Source organism: Protomyctophum parallelum (assembly GCF_964188405.1).
Source record: "Protomyctophum parallelum genome assembly, chromosome: 8".
Taxonomy (NCBI): Eukaryota; Metazoa; Chordata; class Actinopteri; order Myctophiformes; family Myctophidae; genus Protomyctophum; species Protomyctophum parallelum.
In genome coordinates this window covers 36,526,317-36,541,316 of record NC_139703.1, presented here as the reverse complement: position 1 = coordinate 36,541,316, position 15,000 = coordinate 36,526,317, and the positions used below count along the sequence as shown (strand labels likewise).

The 15,000-nt window shown below is 43.3% G+C and overlaps 1 protein-coding gene across 1 annotated transcript in view; it reads left to right on the top strand.

Moving 5' to 3' along the window:
- The window catches only part of LOC310863856 (arf-GAP with coiled-coil, ANK repeat and PH domain-containing protein 3-like), a 145,219-nt gene that overhangs the window by 48,526 nt on the left and 81,693 nt on the right, over positions 1-15,000 (top strand). The window contains exon 2 of the mRNA XM_083772358.1: positions 5,557-5,614. Coding sequence (XP_083628484.1) covers positions 5,557-5,614 — 58 coding nt within the window. The remainder of the gene's footprint in view (positions 1-5,556; positions 5,615-15,000) is intronic.

The window sequence follows — 15,000 nt, the reverse complement described above, 5'->3', positions numbered from 1 at the left end:
ACACACACACACACACACACACACACACACGGCTGAAGCTGTTGTGTCTTGGAGTGATATTATTACCCATAATCCTCCTGGGGAGTCAGTAGATGTTCAACCAGTTCACTGTCTCTCTGCAGCACTCACACACACGTGTGTGTGTGTGTGTGTGTGTGTGTGTGTGTGTGTGTGTGTGTGTGTGTGTGTGTGTGTGTGTGTGTGTGTGTGTGTGTGTGTGTGTGTGTGTGTGTGTGTGTGTGCGTGCGTGCGTGCGTGCCAATACACACACGCACATTCCATTTCCCAGTTTCTAGCACTTAGCTGGGACAGACGACATGCTTTCTGTTATAGATTATTGATTTCCAGAGCCCTTTAATGAGTGTATTCCCACTAGAACACCTTGGAAACGCACACACACACACACACACACACACACACACACACACACACACACACACACACACACACACACACACACACACAGTTAGCATCCCTCGCTGACGACCAGCAGACAGCTGTATATATGGCTCAGCATGACTTCAGGGAGAGCATGAGGATTATCATATTATCATAATTATATTGGATTTGACTCATGCAGTGCTTATAGGGTGTGGTGGCTTTCAGTGTACTGTACTGTAAAGTGTGTGTGTGTGTGTGTGTGTGTGTGTGTGTGTGTGTGTGTGTGTGTGTGTGTGTGTGTGTGTGTGTGTGTGTGTGTGTGTGTGTGTGTGTGTGTGTGTGTGTGTGTGTGTGTGGGGAATTATTTGAACTCAAAATAATGTTTTTAGCTGCTGCCAATTTCACCAGCTATACAGTATGTAGGCCTACTATATACTATACATTGTCATTTGACAAAAGACTGTTCATAATTCATAACCAGAGACATTGAAGAAAGTAAACTTTTGAAGTTAATGGGTTAAGCGTGTTTTCTCTCTACTTGGCAGACCACACACACACACACACACACACACACACACACCCTCACACACACACGCACACACACACACACACCCTCACACACACACACACACACACACACACACACACACACACACACACACACACACACACACACACACACATAGAGGAGTTACAGAAGAAGAACATATTTGCACCTACTGTGATATAAATGATATTGAGAATGAGTTCCATTTTCTTTTCAATTGCCCGTTGTATCATGAGCTACGTCAAACGTTATTTAACAGATGTAAAAACATAGATCTGATGTGGTTAAGTGATGCAGAGCGACTGAGATGGATTTTGGAACTAAAGATATTTGGACTAGCAGAATATAGAGAAAGCTTGGGACATACGGACAAAGAAAACTTATATGTGATGTATTTTAGTTTTATTTTATGATAATGCTTATTTCTGTTTCTGTTTTGATAAAATTCTTGGTGTAACTTCTGTGGGGGAAGTGAACGTGATATTGTTTATTTATGTTGTTGGTGTCTTATAATCCCGTAAGGGATGGGTCTTAATGACAAGACACGAAAAGAAAAAAAATCATTCATTCATTCACACACACACACACACACACACACACACACACACACACACACACACACACTCACACTCACACACACACACACACACACACACACACACACACACACACACACACACACACACACACACACACACACACACACACACTGTGTGAGTGACATGTTGGGTTCAGGTGTCAGTCTGTGTGCCAGAGAACTAAGAGACAACAACAGACAACGTGTCCCAGGGTCCAGTAGCAATAAAGCACAGAGGCATGCTGGGAATGCGCGCCACAGCAGCAGGTGTTATCGTAGTTGATTGATATCTACCGTGCGACTGTCTCTCTGTCTCTGTTTATGCCCTAAACGTGTAAACTGTCTCCGTCTCTGTTTATGCCCTAAACGTATAAACAGACTAGATCAGATAAACACCAGGGCGAGTCATGAGCTCAAGGAAGCCATTTTGTCACGGTGAGGCCGTCGCCGTAATCTCTTCATCGTTTATTAACCCATTCTGACCTGAGATCAGATTCTAAAAATGTCTTCTACATCCTGACAGTTTCCATTCTGACCTGAGATCAGATTCTAAAAATGTCTATTTATGTCAGTCGCTCTTCGATTTTTCAAAAATGGCAGACCTACAAGCTCGTAGCGCGCCACTCGGCTAAAGCATAACATAGTGCTAACACCAAAAGGGGTTCCCGCGCAGAATGGGTGCCCAGCTGTAGAGCACCGAGTCGGTAACGATGGAAGTTGCAAATCCATGCCCCCCCCCCCCCCCCCCCTCTGGCTATATGCAATAACCGTTGTACCCGTGTCTGTGTCCCTTTTATGCCTATATATGGAGATTTCTATATCCGTCACTCTGTGTCCCTTTATTCCTATATATGGAGTTCTGTGTCATGCAGGCATGCCCGAATATGGAGTGTCCATATGGACCCTGGGCATGGGGCCCTGTCCTGAGCCCGGGGGAGAGGAGAGGCCTTTAGTGGCGGTTCTGGACAACCGTGGGTCCGACCGACTCGACACCGGGCACTGCCCTCCCTGCGGGGGGGAAGGGGGGGGGGGGGGGGGGGTGTCGAATGTGAAGTCGGTGGGGTGAACGGTTCTCGAGTTATACGTGGATTACAGACTTATACGGTGGACGTTTTTTCTTTTCAGTTTGTGTGGTTGTTTTGTTTTCTGAGGTGAATCTGGGTGGTAAAGGTTTCGCCTGGAATGGTTTTGGCAGCCCGCTGATGACATCATCGTGATCATCTCCCCTCGGGCTACAGCTGATATTATGCATTCCAGCCAGTGTTGCCATGTCTGCTTTTTATATAAGCAACTGTGGGCTTGTTGTTCTTTAGAGTCGCTTGTATATATACAGTATATTGGTAGTTGTGGTTTGCACTTTTATGGGGGCTTGTTATTAAAGTGTAGTCGCTTATTTGGGCTTGTTTCCTTGTGTTGTTTAAACCAGTGGTACTTAGACATGTTCATGTCGAGCAAGGACCCCCAGATGAATGCGGATATGTCCACCACGGACCCCCCCACATCTGAAAGTATCCTGTGACCCGTGTGACACCTGTACCACATTGGTGTTGTTCCAAAACGTATTAAAAATGTTTCCCATTTCTTTCTGAATGCAACACGTTGTGAGCTTGTAGATTTCCATAGCCTGTAGTTGCTCATTTTGGGCTCGTTTGCTCATTCATCAGTGGCCTTGTGGTTAGGGTGTCCGCCCTGAGACTGGGAGGTCGGGGGTTCGATCCCCGGCCGGGGTCATACCAAAGACCCAATGCCTCCCTGCTGCTTGGCACTCAGACTAAGTCCCTGCGACATATAGTGTACTGTACTTGTACTGTACATCATGCTACTGTACCTCACACTACAGAAAACAGGCTCCTGCCCCTCTGGGCCTCATGGCTCAACAAGGCTTACTTGCTTATTTCTCTGGAAACAATCTGTCAACACGGGCGTGTCGTTGGAGCGTTCAGCTGATACTGGGGAGGCTGCGCGCGGCTCGGCTGACAGAATGTGTTTTTTGTTTGGAGAAGGTATTCCGTGTTGTGAAACGTCTCCTCCAGTCTGGGTCGCTTCCCTTTCCCGATAATATACTGGCTTTGATTAGCTTTATTGTTGCCAAGCACTTGAGTTGGCAGTCAGTATAAAGACAGCCTAGTGTGAGAGAGAGAACATGATTCATGGAATCAGCAGTGGGATTAACCCATTTTAGACCTGAGGATGATTCTACAAAATGTCTTCTAAATCCTGACAGTTTTCTGAAATGTTTCTGTCAGTGCAGGGTGCTCAACCTTTTTCATTTCAAGGACCACCAGAATTATCTGTATTTGGCCGCCGACCCCCATCATTATGAAAATATGTAGTTCCATTGACCCTCCATCTGAAAATATGTAGTTACAGGGACCCCCCCAGATAAAAATATGTTGTTCCAGGGACCCCCCATCTGAAAATATGTTGTTCCAGGGACTCCCCCATATAAAAATATGTTGTTCCAGGGACCTCCCAGATGCTAATATTTGTGTTCAAATCGTTCGCTCCGAAAGAATATATATTAACAAAGATTGCGATTAAAAAAAAAATAGCAGATCTACAAGTTAGTGCTTAAAACACCAAAAGGGGTTCCCGCCCAGAATGGCTGCAGCTTCAGAAAACACCAGAGGCTGATGACAAATACAATAGGAATACATAGTTCTCTTCATACTCACTACAACCACCGAAAACAACATCACACCACGGTGTTGAGTCACCCAAACACACCTCTCTCTGTTTCTACATTGGTGGTCACCTTATCACATAACTGGAGTATAGACGCGTTATTATAAACACGTGTATGGGGATTAGTTTAGTTTATTCACACAATAAAAACAGTAAAAAGGGCTTTATGTGGTTCTCACCAAAGATAATACACAAATGGTAAGGAGACAAAGTAATCAGTAGGTATGGAAAATAACAAAAACAAATACAACAACAAATACATAATTTTTACACTTGTGAAGTGTGTGTGTGTGGGTGTGTGTGTGTGTGTGTGTGTGTGTGTGTGTGTGTGTGTGTGTGTGTGTGTGTGTGTGTGTGTGTGTGTGTGTGTGTGCGTGCACGTGCGTGCGCGCATGCCCGCACGCACGCGCAAGTCTGAGTGTGCCTAAGTGAATATGCATGTCTGTGTCTGAGTATGCACAATAAAGCTACATTACGTTAGAATCAAGTGGAGAGGGTTATGTTTTGATCATAGATCCCATTGCTCTCGATAGTCTAGATAGTTACATTTGAACACTCTCAGAGTTGCAGACTCACACTTTTCTATTTTGACAGAAATGTCCACCACCAGCCGACATGCTTGTACTCGAGTCGTAACAGAGTCAACTTTTACTTAAGTATAAGTATATAGAAGGTATATCTGATCTCATGAATACTCTTAGGTGAAGACGGTTGTGTCTGCTCTGCCTCATCCATTGATTTCTTTTTTTTACAACGAGGTCACAACTACTAATCTTTAATGTATGCTTCCCGTCAATGTGGTCATCCAGTTCAATGACCCTCTGTATGAGGTGGTGGATGGATATATATATTTATTTATACAGCCTGATCGATCGCACATGCTTCACTTGATATGCGAGTACGTGATCTGGTAAACACTGAGGTATAATTGGTTATTTGCGATTTATGCAGTTTCTATTCTTATAGGTTTGAATTAATTATCTCTATGTTGAGTTGAATTGAATGTTCTGGGGGGGAACCCCTTTTGGTGTTAGCATTATGTTATGCTTTAGCTATTGAAAAATAGCAGATCTACAAACTCATAGCGCGCCACCGAGTGGCGCGCTATGAGCTTGTAGGTCTGCTATTTTTGAAAAATCGAAGAACGACTGACATAGAAACATAGCTTTTTCAGAAAACTGTCAGGATGTAGAAGACATTTTTTGACATTTTTTCCTTACTCAACAGTAAACAAATCCACTAAAATCCAAAGAGGAGTCTGACTGTAATAAAAGTGAATGTGTGTAGATCATAATGTGTCATAACTAACAGATCATAATGTGTCATAAATAACTAACAGTATGTCTTCTTGTGTTTCCATCTTCAGGGCCGGCATTGACGAAGTGGAGACGGATGTGGTGGAGATTGAAGCGAAGCTTGATAAGGTGAGTGTGCGTGTGTGTGTGCATGTGCGTGCGTGCAATGTGTGCGTGCAATGTGTGCGTGCGTGCGTGCGTGAGTGAGTGCAGTGTGCAGTGCAAATTTGTGGCTAATTGACCTTCAGTTAATGGGATACTTCACCCCCATCAATTCACTGTCAGTTACTCAGCCTCCCTGAGACGTGAAGACTTGAAATCATGGATTATCTCTCTCTGTTTGTGTTGCATTGCATTGTGGTGAACGGAGAATAATAGAAATATAAATAAAAACAAAACACTGAAGGAAGTGAAGAAAATAGGGGGTCGTAGGTTAATAACACCAAAACGATGTAAAAAATGTGTGTATAAATATTAGTTTCATCAGTACTTCCAAAACACCAGATTTTTTGTTCAAACGCTACGATTTAAAACATGGATTATAATCATGAAAGAAGAGGGTGATCCGAGCACTATACAAAGGTAAAAAAGGTAAAAAGCCAACATGTTTTGACTCCTTCTTAGGAGTCATGTATGATGCATTATAATCATGTGAGAGTTGCGAAGGAGATTATGGACAGATTTCTGACTCCTTTTTCCCACTGAGGAAATGCCTACAAATGCCTTCTAAATCCTGACAGTTTTCTTGAAAAACCCATGTTTTTCATGTCAGTGGTTCTCAAACATTTTCATGTCAAGGACCCCCAAAAATATATGCAAATGGAGCCCATCTGAAAATACGTGGTTCCAGGGAAAGCAAAGATTTGAGAAAAAAAAAACGTTCGCTCTGAAAGACTCGGTGCCTCGCTATATGAGCTTGTTGATCTGCTATTTTCCACGACCGTCTTCACGTTCCCATGTCTCTGTCTGTTAGCGAGCCATTTATTTTACTGTTTTCATGAATTAAACACAAAATAGCTTGTACAGTATACGTACAGTAGGCTATAGGAATCTGATTACTGCCGGGGGGGGGGGGGGGGTGGCCTCTTATATAAAACATGCACGGTGTACGGCTCTGTAAAGCACTTTGGATAAAAGCTCTACCACCTTAATGTGATGTCGGGTTTCCACCGGGTCGCCCCGGGCTGGGCCGCCCCGGGGCGTCAACACACTCCTGAATAAAACAGGCACGTCATGTTTCACTTCCGCTGAGAGAGGAGAGAGAAAGGCAAAGATTTAGATCAGATTAAGAGAGCTCTCTCTCTCTCTCTCTCTCTCTCTCTCTCTCTCATATCACGTAAAGGTCAAAGCTTCCCCGAGGTGTTTCCAAGCAGTGCTTAGTGCTGCCGACGGTGAGGGAGGATGTTGTCATGACATACAGTAGGCTATAATAACCTGAAGGTGTGTCCTGTTGTCATGACATACAGTAGGCTATAATAGTCTGAAGGTGTGTCCTGTTGTCATGGCATACAGTAGGCTATAATAACCTGAAGGTGTGTCCTGTTATCATGGTATACAGTAGGCTATAATAGTCTGAAGGTGTGTCCTGTTGTCATGACATACAGTAGGCTATAATAACCTGAAGGTGTGTCCTGTTGTCATGGTATACAGTAGGCTATAATAACCTGAAGGTGTGTCCTGTTGTCATGGTATACAGTAGGCTATAATAACCTGAAGGTGTGTCCTGTTGTCATGACATACAGTAGGCTATAATAGGCTGAAGGTGTGTCCTGTTGTCATGGCATACAGTAGGCTATAATAACCTGAAGGTGTGTCCTGTTGTCATGACATACAGTAGGCTATAATAACCTGAAGGTGTGTCCTGTTGTCATGGTATACAGTAGGCTATAATAGCCTGAAGGTGTGTCCTGTTGTCATGACACACAGTAGGCTATAATAACCTGAAGGTGTGTCCTGTTGTCATGGCATACAGTAGGCTATAATAACCTGAAGGTGTGTCCTGTTGTCATGACATACAGTAGGCTATAATAACCTGAAGGTGTGTCCTGTTGTCATGGTATACAGTAGGCTATAATAGCCTGAAGGTGTGTCCTGTTGTCATGACACACAGTAGGCTATAATAACCTGAAGGTGTGTCCTGTTGTCATGGTATACAGTAGGCTATAATAACCTGAAGGTGTGTCCTGTTGTCATGGTATACAGTAGGCTATAATAGCCTGAAGGTGTGTCCCGTTGTCATGACATACAGTAGGCTATAATAGGCTGAAGGTGTGTCCTGTTGTCATGGCATACAGTAGGCTATAATAACCTGAAGGTGTGTCCTGTTGTCATGACATACAGTAGGCTATAATAACCTGAAGGTGTGTCCTGTTGTCATGGTATACAGTAGGCTATAATAGCCTGAAGGTGTGTCCTGTTGTCATGACACACAGTAGGCTATAATAACCTGAAGGTGTGTCCTGTTGTCATGGTATACAGTAGGCTATAATAACCTGAAGGTGTGTCCTGTTGTCATGGTATACAGTAGGCTATAATAACCTGAAGGTGTGTCCTGTTGTCATGGTATACAGTAGGCTATAATAGGCTGAAGGTGTGTCCTGTTGTCATGGCATACAGTAGACTATAATAGGCTGAAGGTGTGTCCTGTTGTCATGACACACAGTAGGCTATAATAGGCTGAAGGTGTGTCCTGTTATCATGGTATACAGTAGGCTATAATAACCTGAAGGTGTGTCCTGTTGTCATGACATACAGTAGGCTATAATAGCCTGAAGGTGTGTCCTGTTGTCATGGTATACAGTAGGCTATAATAGGCTGAAGGTGTGTCCTGTTGTCATGGTATACAGTAGGCTATACTACGCTGAAGGTGTGTCCTGTTGTCATGGTATACAGTAGGCTATAATAACCTGAAGGTGTGTCCTGTTGTCATGACATACAGTAGGCTATAATAACCTGAAGGTGTGTCCTGTTGTCATGACATACAGTAGGCTATAATAACCTGAAGGTGTGTCCTGTTATCATGGTATACAGTAGGCTATAATAACCTGAAGGTGTGTCCTGTTGTCATGGTATACAGTAGGCTATAATAGCCTGAAGGTGTGTCCTGTTGTCATGACATACAGTAGGCTATAATAACCTGAAGGTGTGTCCTGTTGTCATGGTATACAGTAGGCTATAATAGGCTGAAGGTGTGTCCCGTTGTCATGACATACAGTAGGCTATAATAACCTGAAGGTGTGTCCCGTTGTCATGGCATACAGTAGACTATAATAACCTGAAGGTGTGTCCTGTTGTCATGACATACAGTAGGCTATAATAACCTGAAGGTGTGTCCTTTTGTCATGGTATACAGTAGGCTATAATAACCTGAAGGTGTGTCCTGTTGTCATGACATACAGTATAGGCTATAATAGGCTGAAGGTGTGTCCTGTTGTCATGACATACAGTAGGCTATAATAGGCTGAAGGTGTGTCCCGTTGTCATGACATACAGTAGGCTATAATAACCTGAAGGTGTGTCCTGTTGTCATGGTATACAGTAGGCTATAATAACCTGAAGGTGTGTCCTGTTGTCATGGTATACAGTAGGCTATAATAACCTGAAGGTGTGTCCCGTTGTCATGGCATACAGTAGGCTATAATAACCTGAAGGTGTGTCCTGTTGTCATGACATACAGTAGGCTATAATAACCTAAAGGTGTGTCCTGTTGTCATGACATACAGTAGGCTATAATAACCTGAAGGTGTCTCCTGTTATCATGGTATACAGTAGGCTATAATAACCTGAAGGTGTGTCCTGTTGTCATGGCATACAGTAGCTATAATAACCTGAAGGTGTGTCCTGTTGTCATGGTATACAGTAGGCTATAATAACCTGAAGGTGTGTCCTGTTATCATGGCATACAGTAGGCTATAATAACCTGAAGGTGTGTCCTGTTGTCATGGCATACAGTAGGCTATAATAACCTGAAGGTGTGTCCTGTTGTCATGGCATACAGTTGAGTAGGGCCTACTGTATGCTATAATGTGTTTTTTTGTGTGTGTTTAGAAAGTTTGTCACATGCTGCATAGACGCATCACCTTGGGAACCAATGTCACCGTCGCCAACGGCTGTTTGCTTAACGATGTTGACAGCTATGACGACGGCGTCATGGCCGCCGTACTTCCACCTAGCGGTCCTGAAAAGCGTCATTGCTTAAAGTCCAGGTCCCAGTCCCAGGGCCTTGGACTGGCTTTAAACTGACAGTGAAATAAGTGAAGTGAGTTTGTTGCCAGTTAGCCCAAGCCCCGAAAGAAGCCACTAAGCCACATGAGCACTTAAAGGGATTGTGACATTAAAAAAAAGGTTTTGGAATTGTTCTTGTTTTTTTTAGGTTTTCTAATCTCAATTGCACCCAAAAAACATGAACTTTTAACATTCAGTAGATTTTCTGTGATCTGGGGTTTTCTGGCTCAAACAGGTGCTCTGATTTGCCGGCAGTAAGTGACATCACTTACTGCAAATCCCATATATGTCAATGGGATTTGCCAGCAGATGTCACTGTTTCACTGTGTTGCCTGTTTTCATTGTAGCTCAAAAGGCCCAAAAAACCCCAAAGAAAACTTCAGACCACAGAAAATCCACTGAATGTTCAAAGTTCAGGTTTTTTGGGTGTAATTGAGGTCATAAAACCTAAAAGAAAAAAGAAAAAGAAAAATAAATGAAAATGAATGTCATAAAACCTTTAATGTAAACGTCTACATGCTCACAATGTTGCTATTAAGGAAAATCTTGAAATAAAATGCACTCTTTGGAAGAGTTTTGAAACACAAATCTGGATCCTCCCTGGCACAAAACATTTTCAGATGGGATTTAAGGGACAAATACACTACATACACATACATTATGGGATCCATGACATGGTAAATGGTAAATGGTGCATTTATATAGCGCCTTTATCCAAGGCGCTTTACATATAGATTGTGCATTACATTCACACATTCACACACAGTCATACACCGATGGCGGAGGAAACCATGTAAGGCACCAACCAGCACATCAGGAGCAATTAGGGGTTCAGTGTCTTGCTCAAGGACACTTCGACACTAACTCCGCCCATGAACATATTTAATAACCATTGGTTTAAATAATAATAATAAAAAATGGAAGCAAGCCCAAATAAGCAACTACACTTTAGACTTTAGTTTAGAGACAAGCCCCCGATAACCGCAACTGCCAAAGTGACTTTAAACCGAAAAGTCGCTTATAACAAGCGGACGTGGCAACGACAGGAGGAAACGTCAGCGGACCCGATGCTAATAAATGGTCCGGGGCCGAGCGGCGTTACCGCTACGGCTAATTGCTTTACGAGCAGCAGCTTGTGAATAACGTGTGGTTGGCTGGCCATGTCTAACGCCATCCAGGGAGACTTTGAAGTGCTAGGCTAGTGATAGGCTCTCCTGCCGTGCTGAAATGAGCATGACAGCACACCTAGTTAATAGAAGATTTGAGGACGGATGAATCACATTAGAAATATTATCGGTTGTGCTGGTTTTGATTAGACTGAGTTTTGTCAGAGGAATGGAACAAAACAAAAAAAAATCTAAGTATAAATTACATTTTCCTCCTGTGTTAATAGCTGAATAGGATGGGGCAGGTCTACCCTTTTGGTGTTTTAAGCATTATGTTATACTTTAGCTATTGAAAAATAGCAGATCTACAAGCTCATGCCACACTATGAGCTTGTAGGTCTGCTATTTTTGAAAAATCGTGAAAATGTGCCTCAAGTCTTTGAATATATATTCTTTCAGAGTTTCAATTTGTAACTCAAATCTTTTCTTCTGAGTGGGGGGGGGGGGGAGGCATATTACATATAGTTTTTGGGGTCCTTGACATGAAATATTGAGAACCACTGAAATAGAAACATGAGGTTTGTCGTGTTTTTATGGTGTCAGCCACATAAATCACCCTTTATGTTATGCACCCCTCTTCCTTTTTTATTTTATTTGATAAAGAATTTCCTATTGTCTGTTTTTCTTCCCTTTGATGTCTTCATGTTATTCCTCTCATCTCCTCGCGCGCTTGTTGTGAGCTATATATATATATATATATATATATATGTATGCTGTCGGCAGGAAACCTCATCAAACCTCAATCCAAAATGTTAATTTTTCAGGAAATTAAGAAAACCTTATATTTTTTTAAACAAAGCAATACAGCCTGATCAAAGTTGGTGTTGTGACTTTATATATTGTCAATTACTTCCATGAGAGGTGGGGAGGTGGTGGAGTTAGTTGCTTTAGCAGACATTTTGAGGGTCCAATGGAGTTAAGAGGTTTTGTCCCAAAGCACTTTTTACTACTTTCCATTGGTTCAATATTTTCTAAACAACACACAGAATGGAGTTATGAGTTTTCCTCCCGACAGCAGCGGTATTATGCGTCTGGTCTCGTGTCGTTCCACAGGGGAATATCATCATGGTGCCTTTCCTTCATGACGCTAATACATGAAACAGAGATTATCCTCCTCATTTGCATGCAGTCAATTAGAGGTCATGCTGCCTGTTTCACATTCTCTCACACACACTTCACACACACACTGTCACACACACACACACACACACACACACACACACACACACACACACACACACACACACACACACACACACACACACACACACACACACACACACACTGTCACACACACACACTTCACACACACAGTCACACACACACACACACACACACACTGTGGAGCCTTCAGAACGCTCAGAGCGCAGCATGAGGCGTCCTTTACATTATAATGAATCGCTCCGTGATAAACGACCCTCACTCAGACCAACGTGACGTTTTATGTTCACGCGGTAATTCATCTCAGAGAGAGTTAGCAATGGGGTCACGTACTGTATGCCTCCCCCCCCCCCTCTCCCCCTCCCCTACTGTTGCTGTTGAGGTTCAGCAGATGACACCGTGACATGCCGACCATATGCCCCCCCTCCCGCCCCTTTGCCCCCATCTGACCTCCCACCCACCCACCCACACCGCCCCACCTGCCCTCCTTTGAACTGGGATGCCTCATGGCCTTGAAGGCTTGACCCTGTGAGGGGTCGGTGGGTGAGAGAGGGAGGGAGGGAGGGAGGGTCTCCATTAGGGTGAGAGAGGGAGGGTCTCCATTAGGGTGATTGGATGAGTTCAACCAGGTCCTTTTTCATAGGTGCCTTGGCGTCCGATGATGAGGATCTGGGCTGTTTCTGCCGTGCTGTGTGTGATCAGTTAAAACTGTTATGAGTATATGGAGCTCGTTAATCTTTATTGATAACGAGCACCTTAATCGATCAGGCTCATCGAGCCTCGTTCTTATCGAGCCTCGTTCTTATCGAGCCTCGTTCTTATCGAGCCTCGTTCTTATCGAGCATTTTTCTATTATTTTGTGGAGAGACGGGAGACGGAAATAAATTCTGAACAGAACCAGTATATTTTACCTTCAAATACAGTACTTTTCTAACAGACGGAAGGCAATTGACCTTTTTACTTTTGTCAAATAATATTCAAGAAACTGTTAACTGGCTGTGTGTAGCCTATACCGTCACTCCAAAAGCATAGTTCTGGTTACCCGGGCAGCGCTGGTCGGCAGGTATCAATACACTTTTAGACCCACATGTTTGTGCCAGCGCGGGCGATTAGATTTATTTCGTGATCGCCTCTTGTCTTGATTGTTTAAACTTGACATCGTGGGCAGCTATGCTCGGTAACAGTCTTGATAAGCCCAAAGCTTATTGATACCGGGTACTCGATAAGCCCAAAGCTTATTGATACCGGGTACTCGATAAGCCCAAAGCTTATTGATACCGGGTACTCGATAAGCCCAAAGCTTATTGATACCGGGTACTCAATAAGCCCAAAGCTTATAGGGGGCCATGATATAAGAAAAAATATATATATATATATATATATATATATATATATATATATATATATATATGCCAATAGGCAGCAGGCCACCAGGAAAGGTCTGGGCGTGCTGCCATTCTGCCAGTGCCATCATGATAATTTGTAGTGCAAATCTTTGAATATATATTCTTTCAGAGCGAACGTTTTTAACTCAAATCTTTGCTTCATGTGGACGGTCCCTGGAACAACATATTTCCAGATGGGGGTCAGTAGCCAATTACATAGAATTCTGGGGGTCCTTGACATGAAATAGTTTAAAGAACGACTGATACAGAAACATGAGGTTTTTCAGAAAACTCTCAGGATTTTGAAGACATTGTTTTAAATTTCGACGTCGGGCCTAAATGGGTTAAGTAAATGCATTTAGTTAATTTCCACCATGGCGGACAGTTTGCCATAAAGCGGTGGTGAGGTGACATGTTATATTCTTGGTGAAGCGGCGGTATGAGGTGATCCTGCATCACCTCATACCCCCATGAGGTGATCCTTGTATCACCTCATACCGCCATGAGGTGATCCTTGTATCACCTCATACTGCCATGAGGTGATCCTTGTATCACCTCACACTGCCATGAGGTGATCCTGCATCACCTCATATACCGCCATGAGGTGATCCTGCATCACCTCATACCGCCATGAGGTGATCCTGCATCACCTCAGATACCGCCATGAGTTGATCCTTGTATCACCTCATATACCGCCATGAGGTGATCCTGCATCACCTCATATACCGCCATGAGGTGATCCTTGTATCACCTCATATACCGCCATGAGGTGATCCTGCATCACCTCATACCGCCATGAGGTGATCCTGCATCACCTCATGGTGGTGTGAGGTGATGTAGGATCACCTCATACCGCCATTCCTTCATCCTTGGGAACTGCTGGATAATTGCAGGCTTCCCGCGGCTCTCCGCGCTGCCTCTGGCTCTCTAGTCTAGTCAGTGTTGCCATGTCCGCTTGTTGTAAGCGACTTCAGGCTTCTTTTTTAATGAAAGGTCGCTTGTATTGTGTAGCTTTGGCCGGGCTGGGGGTTTTTTTGGGGGGAGGGGACTTGTTCAATGGCTCTCAAACTTTCTAAAAAGTGGAGGAACCCTAAATGAATGTGTACGGTATTTGAACCCTAAATGAATGTGTACGGTATTTGAACCCTAAATGAATGTGTACGGTATTTGAACCCTAAATGAATGTGTACGGTATTTGAACCCTAAATGAATGTGTACGGTATTTGAACCCTAAATGAATGTGTACGGTATTTGTCAAAGTGACCCTGAACATATTTTCTGCCAGGGACCCCTGCAGGGATACAACATTTGTGTTGTTTCAAAAATATTCATACTGTACGTTTCTTTTTTTTTTTCTTTTTTTAGATTTGTTTTTGAAAAATAGCAGATCTAGCCCCATGTAAGATGATGGACAGAAGTTAGACTGGTTATTTAAATTCTGACCTGAGATCAGATTATAAAAATGTCTTCTACATCCTGACAGTTTTACATTCTGACCTGAGATCAGATTCTGAAAATGTCTTCTATGTCAGTCGCTCTTCGATTTTTCAAAAATAGCAGACCTACAAGCTCGTAGCAC